This window comes from Apteryx mantelli, chromosome 14 (assembly GCF_036417845.1).
Source record: "Apteryx mantelli isolate bAptMan1 chromosome 14, bAptMan1.hap1, whole genome shotgun sequence".
In the NCBI taxonomy this organism is placed as follows: Eukaryota; Metazoa; Chordata; class Aves; order Apterygiformes; family Apterygidae; genus Apteryx; species Apteryx mantelli.
Window position 1 is genome coordinate 13,514,382 of NC_089991.1, and position 26,004 is coordinate 13,540,385.

A 26,004-nucleotide genomic window follows, 5' to 3' on the forward strand; every position below is an offset into this window, starting at 1 on the left:
ATGCTGAGCTGTCCCTGCCATTTTATTCTGCTGATTTATACGAACTTAGCCAGCCCTCCTAGAAGAGTAGCTTTCAGATAACAGATCCAGAGAGCACGGGGCCGTCCCAGCGGTCCAAGACCTGCCGGCGCCTTGAGGCAAGGCTGGCAGTGGGCTCTGCTGGGTGTGTGGGTAGTAGGTGATGGATCTTCCGTGCAGCCCAGCCTGCAGGAGACCCCAGCTCGGGAGTCCCCCGCCCACCGACAACCCTTCTGCATCTCTTGTCCAAAAGCCACAAGTCAAAACTCTCCTCCAAACCCAAAGCTGTTGCCCTTTTCCCTGGGATTGAGGCACCACGAATGGAGCATGGATGGGAAGCCAATCTCCCTGCCATTTTCTGGTCTGGAGACCAAAAAAGGGCTTTAGGGCCACCAAAGAAATGTTTTTCTAAGATTTGGCAGGGTGCAGTTACATTGCCAGTGGCACGACAGATTAAAACATGACATTGCAAGGACGAAATCCAGGAACTCAGCAACAGACGCAGCTGGATGCTCAGCGCCGTGTTGGAGGCCACGCAGGCAGGAGGAGATGGGAGCGAGGCCACGGGAGCGAGGGCTGGCGGAGGCCAGGGCCATCCCACAGGAAGAGGTGTGCTGGCCCAGCAGCACGGCGCAGGTGGGTGCGTGGGGGGAAAGGGGGCTGTGGTGAAGGTCGGAGTGGCAGCTAAGGATGGTCCTTTCTGGTGTGACCCAAATCACTAGACATTTCATTCCCAGGCAGCTTCACGGAAAACAAAGGACTTGCCATTTCTTGACTGTTATCTGTCCATCTCATAAGCAGATCTAAAGCCTGAAAAGGAGTTGTTTATGAATACTTCACTAAATCAATCTGGCAGATCAATTAATCCCAACAATTACTTCCATCAATTTCAGGGAAAAAAAAGAAAAAAAAGACAGACAGTTCTTCATGTTGGCATAAATTTCTCTCTGGTAAAACGGCTTCCTCTCACCCACCCGGCCGCTGCTTTTGTTGCAGCTTGTATGCCTCCTCTCCCCCTTTATCTGCCCGCCGGAGGAACAGAGACTGCCTTCTCTCTTGCTCCAGGGAAACAATGCATTCCTATTACTGGAGGAGAAAAGAAGTCAATAACCGGCTTTTGTGAACAGGGACAACTTTTGCTGCCGACCTTGGCTGGCTGGCATCTCCAGCGCTGGGTGCCCCTGCTCTGGCACCAGCCGCAAAGGCTCCCTGCCAGGCGAGGAGAGCCAGCTCCCGGCCCAGCCAGGCGGGCAGCGGCAGAGCCCACGCCTGCCAGGCTTGGCCGGGCCGGCTGGCACTGTGGCTGTCCCATACTCCACCGCCTTGGTGGGATATACTCTGCCCCATCCTGCAGAAAGCTCTGTAAGTGAATGGAGGCAGGCAGGACAGACTAACTGGGGCACCGCAAAGGAATGCCTGGAAACCCCAAGCTGGGGCGAGCAAACAGCTCGTGCACCCAAATACTCGCTCATGGAGTGAAGGGTCTACAGGCAGGTTGTGGCTCTTTTGGGGAGATGCCCTTGGTCTAAGAAGGAACGTCTTTAGCATCTTTTAAATGTTTGACCTTAAACAGTGTCCAGCAAGCAGCTCCTCCCTCGTAGAGCTTTGTCTGTTCTGATTTAGAGCCCAAGAAGGGAATGTCCGATGTAGCTTAACAAACCTGTGTTTTGAAGATGATTTTGGTGTTGCCTTGTTGAAGAAGTCAGATTTGCTGGGGTGGATTCAGAACTGCCCAAGGGAAAGTGTGAATGAATGCAGGGGCTAGGAGCAAAGTGTTCCCACCCGGAGGGGAGGATGCAGAGCAGCATTAGGACAGAGGGAAAGGAGAAACTATCGCTGAGAGGAGGCTAAAGAGAGTAGCCCCTTTAGCCTAACAATAGGAAGGCTGAGAGGGAACAAATATCACTGAAGCTGAAGGACAGCACTGTCATAGTCACAACTGGGCGGAAGCCAGCCGCAGACACAGCTAGGCTGGACATTAGGAGACGCTGCTAGCCAGTAAAGCTGTGAAGTGGGAGCTTCCCAGTAGGATCACAGGCAAGACATCTAAGGAACTTCAAAATAGAGCTCTTTGGGCTTACACAAAAGATAGCATGCAGTGAGAGCAAGGGTGGACTTGGTAACCCAAGAGGTCTCTGCTAGGCCTGTGTTCCCATCATTACTTCCAGAGATTCTTCTTTAGAGAATAAGGATGAGTTAGCCTGTGTTGCACAGTAACACCTCTGCTCCACTATGTGAATGGCTTTCTTTAAAGACACCTGAGCTGGTTCAGATATGCACTTGGATGTCTCATTCTCCAAATCAGATTTTCCAGAAAAAAAAATTACAGTGTTTTCACTCTTGTATGGTCTCTGTCTCAGCCAGCTCCTGTCCTTCTCTGACAGGCTCTCCCATCTCTCTTCACCAGGCTGCTCTGCTAAAGAAACAGCTTCTGAGGGCCGGTATTGTGCATGCACTAAAAGTTACTCTTGTCTCAAAATTATTTTCAGCCGTAAGTCCAGGGTGCTGCTAAATCTCACTGCTGCTACTTGGGATTTAATTCACTGTTCGTCTCTGAGAAGCTGTCCCGGGCTGGCCTTTTAGTTTCAATTTATATCAGTGCCTCAGGCGTAGACATCCAATATCTAATCCTTCCTTCAGCCTTGTCAGGCAAACTGCTATCTCTGTGCTGGCGAATACACGAGGACTCCTTTGGCAGGAAAGCACAGCCTTGTGCTATAATCAGACTTCAGGAATTCCTTGTTTTTCAGACATTGATTTTAGCTTCTGTGTGACACAAGTTCCAGTCAGGGAGGGCTCTGGAGGCCTCGGCTATTTGGTATATGCCCAGACCAGAGAGGCGTCACTTAGAATAACGTATGCATTTGCCTGCTCTCAGCATACCTCAGTCCCTGCTTGCTGTCTAGGTCTAACAGGTGTCTTTGCAGGGACAAATGGCTAAAAGGTTTGGTTTCTTTGCTTTTTGCCAGCTCTGTGGACCTCTCTGTCTGTGCAGCTATACTGATCTCTGTCCTCAGCAACTGCCTCGCATGCCTAGAAGTGATTCCTCACAGCTTTCACTGCTATTTACCGCTCCCTTCGAAGCTTTGCTTCTCCCTCCATAAGACACTTGCAGCTTCTGCCTTCCGTGTTTGCTGTGCTGCTTTAAATGCCAGTGGGGAATTTTCTCTAGCTGCAGCTAGTTTTGCGTCCTGCAACCTGTGTTCCCTCTTTTTCTCTCCCCCAGTTCTTGGCTGGATACATTTTAATTTTTCATTCACAGTCTCTACATCCAAGTACCTTTTCAAACTCAGACTTGGATCCCTTGTGTTTCTCAGCAATCTCCTGCAGGTAAGAAGATAACTTCCTCTTGCCACCTGCTTTTCTAGCACTAATCCTACTCCTCAAAGACCTACCACATTGCTGAGTCTGAGTGAGGATTTCTACCTCCTTATGTTTGCATGGTCTTGCTGCCTGCATTACATAGTGAGCTACAGTCAGGATTGGCTGAATAGGTCCTTTAACTACCGCTACAACAGGAGGGAAGTTGACCCAACTGTTGTGCCAGGTCAGTTATGAACAAATGGGCCAACTAGTATCTGCAGAGACCTTGGTTCATGTGACATTCAGCACCCCTATATGACTGCACTTACAAACCCTGCTCAGCCCCTGTTAACCAGAGAAAGCCCAGAATGGAGCTGCTAATGATGCTACCTGCAAGCCTGTTGTTCAGGGGTGCAATGCCCCACAGGACCCAGCTTGGCACCATTTCAGCAGGCAGCTGCAGCTGGTAAGGTGCTTTAGCCAGTCGCTGACTTTCAGGAAGCATCTTGCTCCATCTGCAGAAGTGGTGGGGCTCTCCACTTCTCCCCTTTTCTAAGCATCTCTGCTTCTTTTTCAGTTTGACATCTACAAGGACCCCACATCTTTGAGCCGTGGCCACAAGTTGTGCCAAGAGCACATCGAGGAGGGGGTTGGTTTCTGCCAGCAGAAGTGCGGGGATATGCATCCCTGCCAGCAGAACCCCGGGTGCATGTCGCACCATGCTGACTCCTAGCCCCGGTCCCAGAGGGCAGAAGGACAAGTCAACGCCAAAGCAGGAGGATGGGATCGCCTGCTCTCTCTGCCTGACGCATCTTCATCCTACTGCGTCAATCTTCTGAGCGTATCTGAAGAAGCATACCACCAACACTTCCCATGTAGGCTGCCTCTCAGCAGATCCTAGCTGCTCCCAGAGAAAAGGAAGCTTTCATTTTCCTTTCCCAATGACCAAGAGGTGCTGTATGGTTTGTGCTAGGACAACCCAATTGTGCTATTTTGCTGACTAGCCCAAAGGCCACCACCTCGCTCCTCTGGGAGTCTGGAGTAGAGACCTCCAAAAGCTAGAGTGAAAATATTGCCCAGCCGGCTGTGTACTCTGCTGCAGAGGCTGGTTTGCAAAAGGGCAGCCCCTTGGATAGCCTCAGGGGAGGGGTACAGCATCGCCGCTCATGCTGCTGGCACTGTCAACCAAATCCCTTCAACACTTCTGCAGTCGCACTTTTGCCTCTGTGAGCAAGCGGCTGCTAAGCAGAGGTTGACCACCGAAGAAACTGCAGATGGCTGGAGAGGGCAGGGGGACATCACTGATGCACGGGGCAGGGCTGATGTCTGGCTCAGCTCTGCTCGCTCATGCCCCCTGCACTGCAAACATATCTGAAGATTTTAGAGATGCTGAAAGAAGCAGCTCTGAAACGATGTGTGCAAAAAAATAATAATAAAATGAAGAGGCTTCATTGCAACCTTTGCAAGGGGGAGAGGAAAGGGTGGAGGTGTTAACTGAGATTTCAACTGGAAATATTTCTTTGGGTCTTTTATGGCCAAGAAAAAAAAATCAATTTTCAGCCAAAAACTCCAGGTTTTGTTTTTCAGCGTCAATTCTGATCTCAAGTAGGTGTTCTCATTTTTAAAAGTCCCAGACACAAAAAAAATATTCCTCCCTTTGATTTCCATGTCACAATACTAGCATTAGTAATAGTTACAGCCCTGAACTCTGGACTTGTCTCTTTGTTCTGCTTGTTTTGGGAACAGTTTTTAAGACCCAAGAAAATGAGCTGAGAAGCTTTGAAGAATCACTCCAAAGAGCTCCATTGTCAGCTGGGCCACACAAAGGAGCAGATCTTGGAGGGCATCAAATTCATAGAGGATGAGCCGTTTCCCATGATTTTCAAAATAAAGCAGCTAATGGGGCAGAGAAGAGTGCTGAGATTTACACTGCTTGTAGGAACAGCAGATGCTTTGGCGACAGCAAAGTTTCTCAAGGTAACTGGTGGCTTTCATTGATTAGCATGACACAAAGCCATGGGCTGCCTTCTGTATCACAATAGCACTTTAAAAAAATTTCTTTTAAAGCAACTGCAGACAAATGAGTTCTCCCTCAAAAAAATTTTTTATGCTTTCAAATGTTTATATATCAGTTTTACAAAACTCTGAAGATTTCTTCTTAAAAGACATGTGACCGCAAGGTGGGAAAGGGAGGGTCAGATACAGGTGTAGAAGGACACTCAAGGTCCTTGAGGCATTAAACAGAGTAGATTTAATGAAGGACTTGCACCCCAAACTGCACCAGGAGCCCTGGGAGCCACACGGAGGGGTCGCTGATGGGAGGCTGCTGGACGCACAGGTTGGACACCCAGACAGGACTCGCTATGGGTATCTTAAGGGCCCCTTTTATCTCGATCATGCTAAGCGTGGGTAGCTACTGGCTGAGGAGCAGCTAGACGTTGTTGACAAAACGGAATAGGCATGTCCGGCCCTGATGGGTTTCGGTCAAGGTGTAGTGAGCACACTCCAGGGCTGCTATCACGTACTCTGCCAGTCACCCGACTCCTCACCAGATCTCCCGCAGGTGTTCTTGCTACAACAGGGATAAAAGAGGTCTGCCAGCACTGTACAAATTTGCTGAGAGCTCACCTCTGCCTGGCTGCTGTTCAACAGACTGCAGAGCAGTGAGAAGATCACCTCCTCATCACTTTAACAATAGCAATGATTTTAAAGGGAAACTGTTCACACTGCGTTAGCAGACACATGCCTGGGACCTAATCCTGCCAAAAAGAGAGGACATGATGCCCCCCCATGCTCTTGGTAGCACACTGAACCACTGAAGATTTAGTGCCCTTGTAGAATCTGCTAGATAAGGCAAGAGGTGGGATTAGATTTACACCTTGAGCCTGACACCCTGTTGTGTTAGGAATCTGCATTTCTGTGGGTCTGCAAAATTTCAGTGTCTTGGTCTGGAGAGAGGCATAGAAAGGATTTGTCTTGCTACTGTTAAGTGGGCAAACTCTCATGTGAAAGCCCTTGTTTTCATCACCATCTCCATTCCTCACTGCGAACAGCAAAATTTCAGCTCCGGCAACAACTCAGCAGTCCGAAGAGAAAAGGCAACACATGCTACCCATGGCATACATGTGGCATGGGGCTCTTTCCCTCTGCTCTCCAACGCAGTGAAGGAAGGGACACTGTTCAGAGAGCTTCCGCAGTCCTGGGTTTCAGGTCACCTTCAAGTTTACATCCAGGAAACAGAAATCATTTTCTTTTGCACAAGTTCAGTTTTCTTTGCAAACAAAGTCAACCAGAATTTAAATATTGTTTTATTTTAAAAATATACAGAAAAATATACACATCTGACAACTAAACTGTTGCTTTCTCCAATGTACTTGTGGTATAAGCCCTGTTCCTGCTACTGAATTTACCTCTCACTTCAGTGCTAACTGTGATGTCTGGTGGAAGGGACCCACACATCTTTGCAGATGAGAAAAAAGGTAGACAGTGAAGCTGCTACCTTCCACAGAATCGCAGAATCACAGTAGATTATTTAGAGTGGTCTTTATCTGCAGCTTCTGGCATCTGCCAGCTATCCAAAATCCTGAAGGAAATTAAGGAAATTAATTTTTCTTCAATCAAGGGATTAATAAGTTTAATTAATTAAGGGTAAATAAACAAGATTCCAGACTAGTCAAATGGAAGGCACCATGCATGGCTGCGAGGGTGCAGTTGGCAGCAGCCGGCATGCAGCGGTGGCACAGCGGTTTCTCAGAGGGCAGCCCGTGTCTGCAAGCAGGGCACGGTAAGTGACCACAGCAACGCACAGAGTACATGCAGATTCCTGGAAGAAGAAACCTCTTCTGCAGCCTTCACGGGCTCCAAGCAACAGATCAAGCAGAGGATTTTTCCTACAAAGTCCTAGCTCTTTAGGGTTGAGATGCATGCAGCAGCACAGCAGTCAGCTGGTGATGTTAGCACTACAGACAGCCTTTGCAAATGCAAGTTCTGCTCTTTTGCCTCTGTTAGTGGAGGTGTGGAAGGGCAATGAAAAGCAGCAGTTTCATCTGGCTTGGGGGAAGCCAGGTACACTGGCATAGTAAAGCCAGGTGAGCACTGAATTCAGTGTTACTCACTTTTGAGACAACTCTGGCAACAGGGATTTGCAATAATGAAGTACAAAGCCACAAACACCATGGAGGGGAGAAGAATAATGATGAAGGACACAGTGTGGTTAGGAATCGGAATAAAAAACATTCTCTGGAGAGCGTAGACAATCTCTGAAACATCACTATTCAGTGGGCCAAGGTAATAAGAAAGCATTAGGGAGGTGGTAAGGGGGAACAAGCTGAAAACAAGCTTGCACTCTGATATGGAGGGAATAGTTCTCCCCATCCTCAGCAGATACATCAAGTCAGACAGGACTGGGAGGTCAATATCATCTAGGAGGAGCTTTATATCATGAATTCTTGTAAAATAAATATTGCTGCCACAGAGAAGTGATCCTCTGGGCATTTAACCAAGTACAGAATCCTTGCTTGGGCACAGGCTCAGGAGTCTTGGTTGGTAAAAGCAATATCTGTTTAACAAGTCCTCAGGAATCCAGGAGCAGACAAGAGCAGCATGATAACACCAGCCTTTGCAAGCACCACAGACAGCAAGATCTGTCACAAGGGTTTCACAGGGAACATTTTTTGCTAAGACACTATTACCGACAGCGTGCTTTGTGCCAAGAGCTTCTCAGAAAGAAGGGGGTGAGAGCCTTGGATTTTGCAGTCCAGCTTATGGACTACCTGGAGAAATAATATTAGGGAAAGAGAAGGGGAAAGCAGACGATGGAAGGGGGGGTTCTAGAGGTATCTAAAACAAGTCAAATGAAAGCAGCTAAGAACAAAGAGCTAATGTCATTTTCAGCTTCACAGCAGTGTTAGTTAAAAAGTCATTTTTTCTCCTAACCCATGAGTTTATTCTTTTTTGGAGAAAAAGGAGCAGGTAGACACCAAGATATCATTGGCCATCACAAATTTTTAATACAGAAACTGAATTTAGCTCTCCCTTCATTTTTGCTGCTCCACTCATGACGACATTTCGCAGCTCTTCCCCTGCAATATATTTTTACCCGTCTCCTCATCTTTAAGGTAAATCCTATTCTCTATTTTTCATCTCTCTATGTATGTATTCTCTTGCTTGTTCTCACATCTGTTCACAGTCTTCTTAGCATGTTTGCAAGAGAGGAGAAACCCCAAACACTGCTATACCTGCAGCTAGTCCTTCTCAGAGCAGTACAAAGAGCTGGGTACAATCGGAGCACTCATACAAACAGAGAAGAAAGAAAAGTAAGTTATTTCTAAAATAGTAAAAATAAATAAGCTGCCTTTATTCTCCTCTCTCCCCTAATGAAGGTGTACTTTCTTCCCTCCTATTTTTCTAGGATAAACTAACTTGTAAGACTTAGCAACTCAAATGAGAAAAGAAGTGAGCAGCCCTGAGCATGGTGCTTTTCTAGCTCCCTGGAGAAGGGCTGGCCCATGATAAACCCACCTGGGGCCCATCCTGAATATGGGCACCTGGGTGAAGTGCAGGTGAGGGAAAAAACTCACTGAACCTTTTCCTTCCTGCCTTTCTCCATTCAAATGCTGAAGGGATGAAAGAACCTGGCAGTGCTGGGGCAGGGGAAAAGGACCAGTGTGCACCGGGACAGGCTTTAAGGATGGAGGATCACCAGGTGTTATCTCAAGAAATACCTACAGGAGGAAGGGGATAAAGAGAAGTTGCACAGAGCACAGATGAACACCAAAGGCCCCTTTTCTCGGCCATGCTCTTCGTGTTGAAGCAGGTGTTGACTATTTGCTACGCTTTCCTTGCAGCAGCCGGGCTGCTGCACCGAGGCGCCCACGCGGGTCCCTGCTGCCGCGGAAGGGGACCCAGGGGGGCAGTGGGGGGACCAGGCTGGGGGAGCGCGCGGGGCCGGGGGAAAGCGGTAGATGCCTCCAGCAGGACCAGACAGAAGCAACAGGGCGGAGGACACGGACGCCGCTCCCAGTGCGCGGGGAGGCGGAGCACGAGCAGCAGGCGCCCGCTTCTCGGGCGGCCTCTGGAGAGCGTCTGCTGCTCCTGGCCGCCCCCGGCAGCCAGCCAGGCCCGCTCGCGCTGCGGCCTCTGCCTCTCGCCAGCGCGGGGCGCTGCGGCTCCCGGGGCAGCGGCGGCGGCGGCGGCTCTGCGGGCCGAGCTGCCCCGCCGCCCGCGCCGCTCATCCGCGCCCCGGGGCGGGCGCGTCGCCGCCGCCGCTGCCGCCGCCGCTGCCGCCGCCGCCGCCGCCGGGAGCGCGCCCGGGCGCAGCCCCGCATCCGGCTGCGGAGCGCGGCGCTGCAGCGGCGCTGCCGTCACCGTGGCGGCGGCTCTGCGCCGAGCGCAGGTGGGAGGCCGCCCGGCCGCGGGTGTCCGTGGTCTGGGGTCTCGCTGAGAGCAGAGCGTGGAGGAGGCGCCCCCCGTTTCATGTGCGAGGGCTCGGGACGTTTGGCGTTTGCTCCTGGCTTTGCCCCAGGTTGCCCATGTGCTTGGCCCTCGGGATATAAAATACGGGGCGTGAACAGCTACCTTTCCATCGTGCCGTGCCTAATGGAGTGCTTGAGGCCTTATTGTTGCTGCTTCTAGTCCTCATTGCACTTTCAAACAGGAAAATCAGCCTGAGCCATATAAAATTAAGGACAGAATAACAAAAGAAGATAGTGCCAATAAACAGTAGCGTTATGCGTTGCTATTACATGCGAACAGTTTTCTGTTTGAAAGTATCTTTTCCATGCTGATAATGGTGCTATTTGTCTGGCAATAAAATATTACAGTAATATTTTTATGTATTCATTTGTCTTGAGAGAGTGCAGCAAACAAACTTTTTCTGCTCCAAAAAGTGCTGGTTTTTAGGCATGTATGTCTGTGCTATTCTGATACCTACCTCTGGTTATTTTCAGAGGGCTTTTCTTCAAATTCTGCAAACAGTGAAAAGACACAAAACTGTGCTGAATGAAAGCTTAGAAAGTCTGCTGGGACAAGAGAAGGAAATAAAGGTTTGTTCCTAGGTCCCAGCTTAGGTGATGGTTGTTTGCTGGTGGCTGATGAGATAATGCTTTCTTTATTTTTACTTTTATCATAGATCCCAAAGCTTTTCAGTTCCTGGGTGGATTCTCAGATCTTTTCTAGGTTTCTTATTTGAGGAAGGATAATAAATAAATTTCTTCGCTGACTGGGAAATACATTTTCAGTTTCCAAATGGCCTTTGGGCATGAAAGCTGATGTTGATGAGTCCATGCTTCCTGTTTGTTGATTTTTCAACCTTCAATTTGCAGATTCCTAAAATATTTGTGGGAAAGATGCAGACCATTTTATAGTGATTTTAAGCCTCTTTACAACCAGCTATTCTTTCAGGTTAGCCTGTGGATCCAAGAGATTGGTAGAAATGAGGCTAAAAGCTTGTCCAAAGGTTTTTTTGATCCCAGCATGGAAATACCTACCTTAAAAACTCTGAAAGAGCAAGGAGTTTAATACAGGTATCCAAATCCTAATTCACTCTGTACAAAATTAGTACTTGCCTTCCTCCACCAGTAGAAATGTTGGGACTAGAAGTCCTGGCCTGGACATAGGGAATGTTCCCTTCTAGTCTAAAGGCTACTCTGACGACAAACCTGTTTTTATGTCGTCTGTGTCCTGCTAGTGGTAGTGTAGCTACTTTCAAACAATGAAGGAGGCTTAGTGGAGGCAGTAAGCACATAAACTGTTTTTCCTCACCCCTCTTTAAAAAGAACAAAAGCCAATGTATCAATAAAAAAATTTCAACATAGAATAAGGATGTATAGTAGCAAGCAAAGTGCAAGAACTGCTACCTTTTCATCTACCATCTAATACTGGTGCTGGTGAAAGCAGTGAACCAAAGTCTCTAGAGGTGCTGAAATCTCTACAGAGGTAAAGAGATCATATCCCGATTACTGCTGGCAGTGTTTAGTAGTCAACTGCCAGATGTTGGGGAAGGCCAGTTATGTCCCTTGGCCTTGGTCCCTTGGACATCTTGGTATATCATATGGAAAGGCACTAAGTTACTAGTTACTTCTCTCAGCCCAGAAAAAAACAGACCATTTCTGAGTGAAATTTAGCATGTGGAATGCAAGATCCTGCCCCTGACAGCTTTGAGAACTTTTGAAGCAATGAAGGTTTTTGAAGCAATCCGAGACAGGTAAACTCTTCACTGGATGGTCTATTATTGCATTTCACTTCCACTTCTAATGACTAATGCTCTAACAGTTCTGGGCTGTTAGCCCATTTTGCACACACTGGAGGCACACAGCTGTCGTTTTCATGCTGGTTGCGCATTCAGCATGCATGTTCTGAACCTGTCTTAACCAGAGACCTGGAGAAGCCCAAATATGTTAACTGAAGTCATGTGTGAATCTTCAAATACAATGTGGCTTATTTTTCTGTACCCTCCGCATCTGCCCTTGAGACACATTCTGAGGGGAATTCCTGAATATTTAGGTCCCTGTGTGGGCACGCAAAGTATGGATGAACTCTGATATCCTGAATCTTCCTCCATCCTGCATTGCTGTCTGTGTTGGGCAGATGGACATCTGCAGTGCTTGCTCTCTCCGGCTGCTTCCTGATGGCCCTGAGAGCCAATGCTGGAAGGGTGAGAAGACGTGGTGCTGTTTTGCTGAACAAACCTGCCACTCCATGAGTGTTCATAACCGAATGCAGCAGGAGCCAAAAAGTGCTATATGACACTAGCAGCAGAGAAGCTGCGAGTCTGCAATATTCATTGCTTTCTTCCTGGATCATTCTCCTTGTGCCTGCCCTGTGCTGTTCCCACAACACAATCCATTGCTGTGTGCACACAGGTTGCCCCATCCTGGCCTTGCCCCATCCTGCAGTTCAGGTGCAGCAGTTGCATCTTTGCTGTGATAATGCAACACTTCAAGTTTGCTCTGCCAGAATCCCAGAGGCTGCTTCTGATGGCTAGTTAGCTCTTGCCATGTGAACTTGAGGACTATAACTGTAGATCTGAACCATAGCTTGTGTGCTGGTAAAAGCTGGGGCTGAGGTGGCTGAGATGCAGTCCTCCAGGGAGACAAAGCTATCCATTGAGTGAACTTCATCCTAGTGATGTAGAAGAGATTTGAGTTCTGGGAAGGACTGGTCAGAGGGGGAGTCCTAGGTAAGGCTGCAGAGGGACTGAGGTGGGACAGAAGCTGCTTTATTTATTTTCCTCATAAAGCTCAGCTGTGAAGTAGGAGATGCAGTTCTCTGCTCAGGGATGTTTTCTTCCACAACTTGCTGCACTTTTGATGCCTTTCTGAATGTTCTAGGAGAAAGAAGGCAGTTCCTAATAAAGCTGATGTAAACCTGCCAGCGCCACTCATTATTTTGGATTAATTAACAGAGACTGTTCTAAGACTTTTCCAGCAATTCATCTCAGAGATGCGGCTGTAACTCAAAACACCACCTGGAAAGTAACCATTTCACTAAGTGACAGAGAAGACGGAGAAACTAACAGAACATATTTAAGGATGGACTATAGTAAGACAGCAGGCTTGCCAAGGACATCTATAAGAACTGATTGCTAACACTATATTTGATTATTTTCTCTTGTGAGCATAGAAGGGGAACTTATTTGGGGCTTTAGCACTTTGGGACATGCCTTTAATACAGCCTGGCTCTGGGTAAAGAGATGCAGATGTCTTAAGAATTTTGTAGGAGGATTAAGAGAAGAGAACAGCAAATTATATCTTGTGTCTGTAGCATCCAAGTTATGTAACTTTGATTCAATGCATGGAGAAAGCTGAGAACTCCTAACAACAGAAACAGGTGGAGTTTGTCTTAAGATGTAAATACTCTACTCTTTCTATGTACTGTTTTGATGTTGTGTGCAGTGGGATCCTTGTCCAGTTGAACTCAATAAATGAGAGTTCCCCTGTTACTGCCTTCTTGACCATGCTTGATCCCTTGCTGACAGTGAGCCTATGGTCAAGGCCTGCGTACAGCTGGGGTGGGAAGTCACTGTCCAGAGTATGCGTGACAGTGTGCAATGCACACTAAATCGGCCTGCCATGTGTCCAGGCCCTGGGTATATTAAGAAGCACACAATGCTCAGGGCTGCTCCTGAGCTCAGTCTCTAAGACCCCTGTAAACATAATCCAGACTTCTTCTGGCTTCTCACTATAAAAAGCCTCGTATCCATGTTTTTGTAAATATATACCTCATTTGAACAATTTCAGGTAGTTGCCCAGGTCACTGCTGTTGTTTCAGCTTCCTGAGAGGATAACATCCAGAGCAGAAAAATGCTGCAGTATTGAAATGCATTATCTGCAAGAAAAAGTTTGAATAAAAGCAAATTCCTGAGTGTAGAATTAACTTTTTGTGACTGTTCACACTAGGAAGTGTGGAGAGTTCTGGAAAATGACTTCAAATGATCCTTATCAAACTAGTATTTGCAAAATGGCCATGCTGCTGTTCATAAATTTCTTGTGCATGGAATTTAATCTGGGGAGTTTTTAAAAATGCCTAATGAAGCTCTGCAGGATAGTGATGGAAAACTAAAATCTTGTAGTTGCCCTGTTTGTAGGGGGAAGAGGAATTGTGAAATATCTCATTTCAGGAAATGCTGCTATTTGCCCCCTTTAGAATTATATATATATATATATATGTATGTATGTATGTATATATATTTAATATAGCATTTCTCAAAAGGCTGGCACTTCTGGGAGATGGACACCAGCCATGGAGAGTGTTGGAGACTAGGAGTGGCACATCCCTCTTTTAACTGCTACCTGCAAAAGTGTGGCAGATGCCTCAGTGTGTTCCTTGATGAAACAGTGATCACAGAACAGAACTTGCAAACAGCCCTCAGTGTGATCAGGGTCGAGCTGGACTGCACAGGAAATAGAGTGTCATTTTATAATGAGTCTGTCAAGGATGGAATACCTGCTGGGAGCATTAGGCTTATAAAAACAGTAGGCATTCCTTCAAAATATCCTGTCTCTGCTAGCTCTGGTCTGTCTGCGGGCACTTTGATGCTCTTGTAGTGATGTGGAGGCAAGGCTGTTTTATATTACTGGGTCTCGGTTCTATATGTATTGGGACTGCTGCTGCACAGAGGCTCTGTGCTAATCTGATGTATTTGCAACTTGGGTTGCAAGTGGACAGGGGGTGGGCTGGCCTGTCATGGAGCTGTAAGAAGATTCAGATGTTCCAGCAACAACTGGCTGAAATGAATGAGAAGAGAATGGGAAAACTTGTTTGGAAGGGGTCCTGTATCACTAAATGTTTCTTATCAGGTTTTCAGAAAACCAGGAAAGATCATTCTTTTGTGTCTGCCATATTACTATAGGAGCAACAGTTGCTGGCATGACACGTCTGTGTGAGGGCAAGGCCATTATGGAGTGTGTCATAATGCTCTGAGGCTTACTGCGATAGCTCATATCTTATTTGTTCTGATAATCATGGTGGACATATTGTTAAGTTGTACTTTTTTGCTCAGCTGTATAGATTGCTGTGTTGGCTGCACGTTATTAAAGTAATTTAGTTTGCAAAATTCAATGGTAATTTAGTTTATAAAAATGTTTATGGCATAACATTAACTGCTACGGAACTAGCAAGCGACAATGCTGATCTTTGCTCTTCTGCATCAGCTTTTACCTCTTCCCTCTCCCTCCTGTCCTGCATAATCTAAGCCATCCATTACAGAAGCTAGTCTGGCCTGAGAGATGAGTAGATACTAGGGCCCAAGACACCTGGTTTCCTTTACTCTCTGCTGCTATTGTTCCCTGTGAGCTCTCTGTATATCACTTACGTAGTTCTTGTCTCAATTTTAATTTCTGGTACTATAATAATACTTACAAACTCTTGCTGAAGGACTCTGAGATCTTCAGAAATTAAAATGTTGTATCAAAGTCAAGTATTAGTGTTGTGGATTTATCTACCCAGCCCATTTTGTGTTAATTGTGACTAGGTGGACTAGCTTTGCTAGCAGGAACTGCACTGTACTGGATAGGACCTCTCTGTGAAATATGAATACCTCAAGCATTACAACAGCCTCGGGGCAGGGGCTACTTTCAAAGTTCCTGTGCCCTCAGTAAGGGTGTGTATAGCTGGACTGACCTCACCTGAAACCTAGGCAAAACCTCTTAGCAAAGGGAGGAATAAAGAGAAAAACTCTTCTGCCTCTTGTCTGTGCCATATGGGGCTTGAATTAATTCATGCCTATGGTTGTATTATATTACCTATCCAAACGCTTTGGAGAGGAAGAGATACCCCTTGTCCTTGTTTAGTCTTAGAAGAAAGTGGCTCTGTTTTGTCTTTTGCATTTTCTACACCAAAACAGTATGAAAAACAACATGTGTACGGGAGGGTCTCAAATGCCTGCTTTTCCTCAATGCACATGTGCGGGCTCTGCCTTGCTCCGCAGTACTGCTGCTCTGCCTGGTTTTAGGTGACAGGGGCACCGAGCGAGGTGAGCAGGGCTTGTGCCGCATTACAGGGAGAGTCCTGTCCTATGGGCCCTTTCAGTGAGGCTTTGTCAGTGCCCCCATCTCCTTGTCAGCTGGGTGGAGGTAGGAGAGCAGCCTCAGCCAGTCCTGACAAGCTTTTACAGTGACTTCTCTCTGTTTTACCTTTGGGGGAGCATTTGTAACTGCTGTGGAGAAGGGCAAGAAAAGGGCCAAACAACAGAGAGGAAAGTGCTAGCTTATCCCAACCAGGCCTCATTACGTTCTCAGCTGGCTTTATCTTAAGTTTGTTCCCCTTGGCCTGGAATGGAGGATGTTACTAGGAGGTGTAGGGCAATTTTTCAGTCTTTTTCCATGTCTGTAAATGCCTCCCTAGCACCATCCTGCTTCCACCAGAGTGGTGGTGCCTGAACAGTGCCCTTCAGCTGCAGAAATCCCTCAGCAAGTGACAGTAAAAGCTGAAAGTGGCTGCCGAGGCCTGGAGAAGGTGTTTTTGAGTCAGACAGGAGGAGACAGCAGATCTCCCTTTGCCTTCCGGTCACGAGGAAGGAAGGGAGGCCCTGCAGCCTCCGGGCTGCGAGGTTGGCACAAAGCCACAGGCTTCTCTTCAGTTTCATTTCTCACCAACTGGCTAAAGCGTCATTTCTGCAGCCATGGCAAAAGCTAAGGAAGAATTTGGGGAGGTTTCTAGCCTGGAAGATGAACTCAGCTGTCCCATCTGCCTGTGCTTGTACAGAAACCCGGTGTCACTGAGCTGTGGTCACAGCTTCTGCAAGGAGTGCATCCAAAGGGCCCTCGGCGTCCAGCAGCAATCCAAGGCCTCCTACTCCTGCCCAATGTGTAAAATCCAGCTAGGGCCCATCCTGGAGCTACAGAAGAATTTCCAGCTATGCAGCATCGTGGAGACCTTTCTGGCCACCACTTCCAAAGGAGAAGAAGGCAAGAGCTATCCAGAAGAGAGGAAGGAGATGGTTCCCTGTGATTTTTGCCTTGATCAACCCCAGCCAGCAGTAAAAACCTGCCTCACCTGTGGCTGGTCTTTGTGCCAGGCCCATCTGAACAAACACAATGCCAAGGATTCGCAGAAGGACCATGTCCTGGTAGAGGCTGGCGCAGGCCACTCTGTGGAGGAGAGGAAGTGTCAGGAGCACGGCAGGCTGCTGGAGTGCTTCTGCAAGGACGAAAGGGAGTACATCTGCATGCTGTGCTCCTTTGAGGGGTCCCACAAGGGCCACAGCATCATCACCCTCAAGGAGGCGCATGACAAAGAGCTGGTAAGGGGCTTTCGGCCCAGCCCGAGTGGGGTTTGTCCACAGCTCCTGGGAAAGGACTGGGAGGAAGAGGGGGATACCAAGGAGGTGGCAGGAAGGCCTTCACAGAGAAATCGGGGAGGCAGGCATCGCCTCGGGGGATTTCAGCCTTCGCCCCAGTGGCGACTGGTCCATTGCGGTGGAGTTTGCCTTCATTACTGCCTGTGGGTTGCCAAAGCACGAGGATGAAGAGCAGAGGAAGGCCTTGGGGCTGCCTGGAACGAGGGTGGGCAAAGCCTGTAACGCCAGCTGCAGGCTGGGCCGCGCGGCGTTTAGGCGAATGTGTGTGTGGGAGGGAGCAAGGAGGAGGCACGGGCCCCTTTTGGTTGGTGCCACCGACGCGCATGCCGGTCTTGTGTACTCAGCGCGGGTGCAGCGCCGGCGCACTGCAGAACGCAGCTAACCACCGTCTTTCCGGCTCATCCGACTGCCTGCAGGGATGAAGAAGTTTCTCCCCCTGCGGAGCCTTTGTTGCCCTCCACCAAACTTTGGGTTGGGAAACAGGTTTTCCCACTCGGGGCGCTTCCCTGGAAACACCCCGGCTGCCTCCCCACAGGTCTCTCGGGAGCTTGAGGCTCCCCCGGAGCACCCAAACTCCCTCCTGTGAACCCAGCTGCTGGCCTCGAAAGGCTCCGCAATCAGCAGGGATCGGGGGGATGTAATGCGCTCGCTACGCTCACTTGCTGCTGTCCTTGTGAAATTTCTGGGCTCAGTTTACAGTCAAGGAAAAAACATCTCGGAGGAACCTAGTGTGTGGGCAGGAAAAGCTCTCTCTGGGCAGAGGACAGGTCACAGCCTCCTAGGGAAGTAGCAAGAAACATCCTTTGGGGTTATCTGTTTCACAAACTAACCTTCTCCCCCAAAGTAGATATAAAATACTCAGGGCTCCTGAATGGAAGTAGTTTGTGTTGGAAAAATAGTCATTTCCTGTGTCCCTGGAGCTGGTGAAAGAGCAACGTTGTCCTGTTTCCAGGACGCCTTCTCCGTGAGTAAGCTGAGATCTCAGTGGCAGTATTTGTCTTTTGAAAAAATTCTGCTAATAGCCAAGGAAACCAGGAAAGCAACTCTTCAGGAGGAAATGTAAAAGGTTTTTGGTGCAAGGAACCAATTGAATTTGATTAGCTGTCTTTTATTTTTTCAAAAGTTAACATTTTCCAGCTGTGACAAATATCTCACAGAAAACCTAAGCTTTCTTGCATCATTTTTATTAAAGGGACAGAAGAAACTGGAATGTGGCAGCTCTGCCTGTCAGTGGCCCCTAACAGATATTCCCGGTGTTAAAACACTGCTGAAGGCAGGTGAAGAGTAACCAGTCCCAAACACGCCACAGCTCGATAAATAGTATTTGGAGATTGTTTAATCCCTGAAGAACGAAGTTTAAGATCCCTTCTGAAATGTGCTGTCATTCATTATAATAACATTCAATGATTGTGATATCCATTAAAATAAACAGCTGTGTGAGTCGAGTACCAGTGTTAGGCTGATCTTATGAAAAGATGGTTGCTTATCTTGTCCTCAATTCCCACAAATGCTGACAGATGTGAAAACTAAGGATCTGGATGACATTAGGCACAGGTGGGGATTTTGGCAGGAACAGAGCTGTAACAGATGAAGTGAAATTTCTTCACTCTAGTTATTTATTTAATTATTATAAATAAACATAGTTTATTTAAGTGAAATTTATTTATTTATTAACCTTCTTCATCCTAAGTCACACATATATAAAAATTAAACATTGAGTTCAAAGATTCCAAGAATCACATCAGTTTTCCAGTTATGCCCTATCTTTATGATGAGGCAAGTAAACATAGTTTTTATAGGTCTCACTGTAAAGAAATCAGTGCTTATGACAACAGTCAGATAAAAGTCACACGTGCCATTTCATCAGCTCCATAAGCTGCCAGTCTGTTTTAAAATTACCTGTGCTGCTTCCCCATTATAAATGTTAATGCTCTCTTTCCTTCTACTAGGGCGTTCTCTCTTACACCATGAAACAGATGCAGGAAAATAAAAGCGCTATAGCTAACGCCTTAGAGGAACTGCAGAAAAGTGAGAATCAGCTCAAGGTTTGTGTCCAAGTCACACCAAATTCAGGGCATCTTCCTTCATGATTTATATGAAATAAATGACGGCAACTAAAACACAGGATCTTCTTCAGCAAAATGTTCTAGGAGATGCAGCTGCAAAGATACTCTAATAATAGCTAAAAATATTAGGCATGCCCCTGGACAGGGCCCGACAGCTGCCCGTGGTCGCGGCAGTGCTGTCTGGCAGCAGTTTCAAGCAGTTTCTGGCTGCAGTGCCACCGTGGCTGTCTCCGTGGGAGGAGAGCCTGCCATCATGAGCCTGCGGAGTCGCAGACAACCCCACTGCAGCGCTCGGTGATGCCTTCGAGAGCTGAGCCCAGGTGCTCAGGGCCACTTGTGTCCACAGTACCTAAAGGGGAAGTACTCAAGGGAGAGCCAGAGCCCGCACCCAAATTTTCTAGCGTGAGGAGCCAGCTGGCTCCCTGCAACGTGAGCTGGACCAAGGACCACCATGGCGCAGTGTGGAGAACTGGGGCATTTGGGCTCAGGCCTGGGCCAATGGGAACAGTGTGGCCTGTGCTGCCTTCCTCGTCCCGCCTCAAACCACTGGGGAACAGTCAAATCAATCCTCTGCAATTCTACTTTATTTTAATAAGGGGTTATTCAAGTCTCAGGATCCGGTTTGGCTCACTTACAATACTTAATTCATCCTTGCAGTGCTCCTTATAAAAAGTACTAACTACTGTTACTATTAGATCTACAATATAAATAGGTGAAGTGAGGAACAGAGAAATTTCTGGGCTAGAACAATGGCTGATTCAGGAAGAAAATTCAGGTGTTCTCTTGATCCTTTTTGGACTATATATGCAGCCAACAATTAGAGAAACGGATGAGCAGAAAGAGATACAGTCCAAAGTAAGGAACACTGTTGTAAGAAATTGGCAGATTTCAAGCTCTCTCCTGGCATCCCAGTATAGCTACACAGAAGGAAAAAGTTGGTAAACTCTACGATGTAATGTGGTTGCATGAACCAGGCTGCAGACCTGACAGACTCCCAGTCATCTGCAGGCCACACTTTGTACGTATCATTACACGTTTTTAAAGTTTTCTTCCTGTTAATAAAAGAAAAGCACCTTGAGTATACAAGTGGGGTTTTCAGTGTGAACCGATGTGGTTCTCACCTTGCTAGCTGAATTTTATCTGATTTTGTTACCATATCAAGATAATTTTCATAATCCTCTGTTTAATCAGATACTCTAAGCAAATGCTTATTGTCTGCTTCCTTCTAAATGCAGTGGAAAGGACAGATACAATCCTAATTAACAAACAGACACACTAAGCTGAATTGTTGAGTTCCTGAGCCAGTGCATCATTTTCTTATCTGTTTTTTTAGACCAATACGAAAACAGTGACTTCTCAGCTGGTGAAGATGTTTGAAGAGATCAGGGCAGAGATAAATCAGAAAGAGCAGCAGATCCTGAGTGACATCCAATACATTGAGAAAAAACAATTGTCAGCCATTACCAAACTGAAGAAGAAAATGGAACAGAAGAGAGATGAAGCTACACAGCATCTTCAGTCTTTACAGAAGATGAGAGAGCAACCAGATGATTTCCTCTTCCTCAAAGTATGCAGCAGCATTCCACTTTTCCTCATCAATATACTCATTTCTCAGCCGGCTGCCCTTTCTGGACATCACACTAACAATTTCTTTTTCTTTTTCTTTTCTTTTTTTGGCAATCCTCTTTGTAGGAATTTAAACTGGCACAGGATAGGTAAGTTCCACATAAAAACATTTGTTTTCTTCTTTAATAAAATATGACATTGATAATTGGGAAGCTAAAACCACTGTCTGTGTCCCTCCATCCTCACACCCTACACTGCAAACCTGTTTTTTATTTCAGCTGAGTTAAGAGTGCACCATGCCCACACAATTAATGATAATGGAGACATATTTGCCTATCATTCCAGTGGTCCCTTTTAGTTTCAGTTTCTTTGGCAGCTACATGCTTACTCAATTCTGATGAAAACCACTAACTTTTATTACCACAAAGATATTTTTCCCAGAGATGAACACCATAGGGTTCAGTTACTGAGAAGAACACGCTCACTAGGTGTGTGTTTGTGACACTGCTGCACTTAAGTCACAGTGTACAGCTTTTTGCTGCAGAATTAACTGGCTCATTTTCCCATGGATTTTTGGTTCTGCTTGTGGACAGGCTTAATAGCTTGACAGTTTTATTATGCCTTCTCTTGCAAGTGGTACATTTGATTTATGACTTATCACTTCCTAATTGACATCTGGGTGTCAGCTGTAACTCAGAAGTGCAAAACCATGCCAACAATAAGTTAAAGATCCTCTATGGATTTTGCTGCAGCAATAAACTCTTCAGTCACATGAAGGGCTAACTCTAACATCTAGCTGGATTTTAAGATGTCATCTCTGTACCTTGTACAAATTAAGGCTGAGTTTGAACTTGGATTGTGAGGATAACTTTGAATCACTGTGTACCTAGGGGCTGTGCTGGCAGCAGCACAGTTCATTACTCATAGCTGTGCCGCAAGTCAAAATCTAGCCTGTGGGATCAAAGTCATTTTCCAGAAGCCTGGACACCATTTAATATATTTGGCATTTTCTTTCTTTCACAACAGTGGTTACTCTGCTTACAATAATAGTCTGCCTGCAACAGGTCAAACACTATTCACACAAGAATATTTGCAAAATGTCTCCCTCTTTCCCATTTTCAGCATTTGAAAGTTCCCATCCAGGTCTAATAAGTATTGTCTAATAAATTGTTACTCATAAAAATTGCAACTCGCATAACTTGCATAAAGAGACCTCTTTATGTGATACTCTGTATTGTCAAAACATCCTCCTCTTTATAGAGTCCTTCCTAATTAATTGGGCCTGCCTAACATTAGAGTTTGTTAACTGTCCAATGCTAGATGGTTTTCATTGATGAAATGACTGTTTGTGTGTCCTAGGATTGAGAATCAGAATTTCAAGGTTGGCAAGATGGAAATATTTGTAGTGAAACTGGATCCGGCCAGAATCAAGAGATGCAGAAGCCTGATGTGCGAATACATGTCCCAGCTGGACTTGCTGATGCGGGAGGTGCCCAGTAAGTGATCTGCCCGCACCCACCTACAGCACACAACTGACCCAGAGCAGAAAATGGCAAGCCATGGACAAGGTCCATCCAGTGAGCTGTGCTCACATCCTGCAAATGTTGATTCTTTTATAGGGGATATGTGTGTGGCCTTGAGGGATCAACTGGGGATTTGAAGTGAGAGCTCAAGTGGGATTTTGGGGGGCTGAGAATACAGCATGGGGATAGAGGAGAGAGGAGAACGGAGGGGGCAAAAAGACCATTTCTGGGAATAAGAAAGAAGGAATCTGTTTCTACCCCAAATGAGGCCTGCTTCTTCTGATTTAGTCCTGGTTTTCAGCTCTCACCTGCCTCCACAGTCTTTGGATGTTCAATCATACTGTTGAGAAACATCCTCTTCATTTGCCCACCTCAACCCCAGTTTAGATATATCCCTTACAATGAGATCCAAGTGTGCAATACCAAGTCCCAATCTCGAATACACTATCAGTTTTGTAAAACATTCTTCTTAGCCTTTATTAGGTGAACTCACTAACCAGATAGGGCAGAACAGGTAAATCCTTTTCTTTACTTATGAAATGTTCCCTGCAAATTTCTCCAGTAGTTGTTCATTTAAGGACTGTATGCCCTGTGCTTCCACAATTTGGTCTTAAGAAGGGCCAAGCAGATTCTAGAAGGCTGTCCTTTACTTCCAAAGAGAGGGTCAGACCTATTAACCTCCCTATTTCATTATTTCCAAGATGTGATTTGTGTTTTAAGAGGCACTAACATTCAATGCTTTTTCTTTATAATGGGATTTCAACTGATGATACCTCTTCAAAGCATAAGTGTTCAAAAATACTAGTTATTCTTTAGGACTCTGGTGTGGGCCTGTGAGTCTTGCAGAGAAAATATCTCACCTAAAAATATCAACAGTATTTTGTAGCATGTATCTCCTCTCCTTGACAGAGGTGAGACCAGCAGGAGTGCAGCCTCTGGGCGCAGGGTACAGTTCTCAAAAACTGTAGTGGGCAGAAGTCTGTGGAAATGCATCAGAGAAATCATTATTTCAAGCCTGAGGGAGAGAGTGGTTCTGCTTCAGTACTTGTTAAAAGTCTGAGCCTACTCCTAGGAAAGACCACAGAGGGGTTCCCATTGACGAGAAGGAGCTGGAGCAAACCTAGTGCCTGAGGGAATTCCCAGAGAAATCCAAATGCTACAGGATATATTAAGTCTGTAAACAGTATTTCTCTTCAGATACTACTAGTTCAATGCCCAGATAGTGCTGATGGGTAGAAAATGGTATGTCTTTTCTATAAGCTTTTTTGTAAAAAATTTAGGAAAAAGGAATTTTAAATATTTTTAATTGCTGCTCTTCAGCAACTAAAGTTCAGTTTGCAAAGAAGTCTGCAAAATTCAAAATAAAATCTTACTTTTTCACCACTTTTTAATTTTGGAGGGAAAAAAGCGCATTCTGACAAGCATTTCTTATAGCAGATTGGTAGTAAAATCTGAAAGAGTGTGCTTGAGAACAGCTGTTTATCAGGGGGATTCAGGACAATGTAGTCCTGCCCTAAGTGCAAACATATTTGGAAAGACTGCAAAATCAATGTTTTTATTTTCTCATTCACAAACCTTTGTATAACTGGAAATAGATGGAGCGCACAAGAGGCAAGAGATGCAGGTAAGCTGTTAAAGGGAGTCTTAACTACACAGTGCAGTTTAGCAATATTGTTGCTTTCACTTAACATCCATTCAGCCTCAAATCTAGAAGTACATTTTTAATCAAAGTATATGGTTATTTATTTATCTTGTGAGCCCAGTTTTCTGCAGACATATTAATGTCTATATTCTGTGCAAACCAGACACTTACTCAAAATGGGAGGGAGAAGAAATATTTTCTCTAAGCCAATGCAAAGCTGGAATTGTAATGAACTTGTCAAATTTGCCATTAACACAGTAATAAAATTGTACTTTAATATTACAGTAAAGTGTATCTTTTCCATCTTTTGTATATCTACAGTATAAAACCAACTGAAAGGATGTGTGCTGGAAGCAGCAGATGTGAACAAAGTGAATGGTACACATATTCCCAGAAGTAAAGGAGAGATGAAAAAAAGTCAGAACTGAGATGGAAAGAAAAAGTTAAACATTCAAAAATGTCCTCTAATTCTGCATACTTTCCAAGTGTCTCAACCTCCCCCACATACCTACTATCAAAAGCACTTCCTGTAGCACATGCAAATTTAGAAAACAAGTGCTAAGAATTAACATGAGCATAGGAAAATCTCCAGCTGCTGTTGGCTTTCAACGTGTGGACTGTTGTCTCATAGTACTTACGGTATTTGTATCCTATTAATTGCTGTGACTTGTTCTCATTGTATGGCTGGACTGACAAAATAAATGGCTACAGATATAGACAAGCAGGGCTGTTTGATTTCAAACCACCAGCTGAAAGTAACTGTTGGGAACATTGTTTGTAGATGGCTGTCATTGAAAGCTGTTTAGGCCCATGCCACATATTTGGATTATCACATTTAACACAAGTCATCTTTGTAGCAAAGAATTTTCTTTGTATGAAACCAGCTTGGTCAGTCTCTAAGCCACATTCTAACATTTCTGCGACAGAAGACTCAGAGCACCATGCAAAATACCAAGATCTTCAGTGTACAAAGATGGTTTACTAGCTACATCTCCATGAATACAGATAGTCTCTTCTGATCAAACACATGCTATGCTTTCCAGATGTCGCCTTTATTGCATATGTTGATTGCACAGAGGGACTTCATGGGCACTACCAGTCAGATAGCTCACCCTTCATTGCTGTAAAGCCTAGCAGTGGTTCAGATCTAACACATAGTTTCATAGTCTGGGTGTTTCTTCTCCAGACAGGTAAAGAAAACCACAAAAAGACAATAATGATAAAAAAAGTTCAACTGCAAACCAGGATTGTCAACAAAAGTTTTTATGAAATCAAAGGCTACAATTCTTGGTGCTTTTATATAAATTAGGATTTGTGGATAGAGATATTAACATTAATATAATACATATTAATGCTTTTCCAGAACAATTGCAGGGAGATAGCTAGAGATCTACATAGAGAGAATCCACCTGGGTGTCACTAACAGTGTCTTTAACTACACTGAGATTGTAAGCCACAGCCTGGAAAAGGCCTGACCCTGATACAGAACTTTATCCATTAGTCACTTTCCCTCTCCTTTTAGTGTGATACAGGTATGACTGAATTCACCAGTTTTGGTCCCTTTGTGGTATCACTGGTTTTCCCCCTGAAGGCTACATGATGATGGGGAGTACAATGAAACTGGTAATCTCCTGCTGCCCTTACCATTACAAGGAAGCGTGTTATATTTCACAGAGGGTTCTGTGATTCATGGTCTGTGTTGGTGCTGATCTCCCTGCTTTGAGGATTTAAGAGTGATATACAGCCTCCTCAATACATGCACATACGTGCCTCGCTGCTCCGGGCAGGCTCTATGTAATCTCATGCATTTCTAAGTCTCCTGCAGCCCCCTGGCAGCCTATAGTGTCTGTAAACGTAGACTGGGTTGAGGGAAGTTGGACAGATCAAGGTTAATTGACAAATCCTTTCCAGAGCAACAAAAAATGTGAGCTCCATCTCCATAGCCATAGATCAGACTGGGCCCAAAAGCCTTCTGTGCTGGTTGAGAAGGGCTGGGCTTGATGAATTCCTAAATGACTCCAAATAAGAGAATCATTCACATTCCTCCATAGCCAAACTTCTTTGGCAGATAGCATTCACAAATCTTTC

General features: G+C 45.8%; 1 protein-coding gene across 3 annotated transcripts; it reads left to right on the forward strand.

Annotated features, from left to right (window-relative positions):
• The first annotated feature begins 16,368 nt into the window (after positions 1–16,368).
• LOC106493566 (E3 ubiquitin/ISG15 ligase TRIM25-like) lies at positions 16,369–24,613 on the forward strand. 3 transcript variants are annotated; one of them, XM_013953627.2, is made up of 6 exons: positions 16,369–17,062; positions 19,069–19,164; positions 20,519–20,752; positions 20,878–20,900; positions 22,111–22,247; positions 24,238–24,613. In XM_013953627.2, the coding sequence occupies exons 1-6, from the start codon at positions 16,442–16,444 to the stop codon at positions 24,240–24,242; spliced, it is 1,116 nt and encodes a 371-aa protein (XP_013809081.1). In that variant the 5' UTR covers positions 16,369–16,441; the 3' UTR covers positions 24,243–24,613. The 3 variants fall into 3 exon arrangements, with proteins under 3 accessions (XP_013809081.1, XP_067160775.1, XP_067160776.1); XM_067304674.1 differs by lacking the exon at positions 24,238–24,613 and having other exon boundaries at positions 22,111–24,231; XM_067304675.1 differs by lacking the exons at positions 19,069–19,164; positions 24,238–24,613 and having other exon boundaries at positions 22,111–24,231.
• The last annotated feature ends 1,391 nt before the right edge of the window (positions 24,614–26,004 follow it).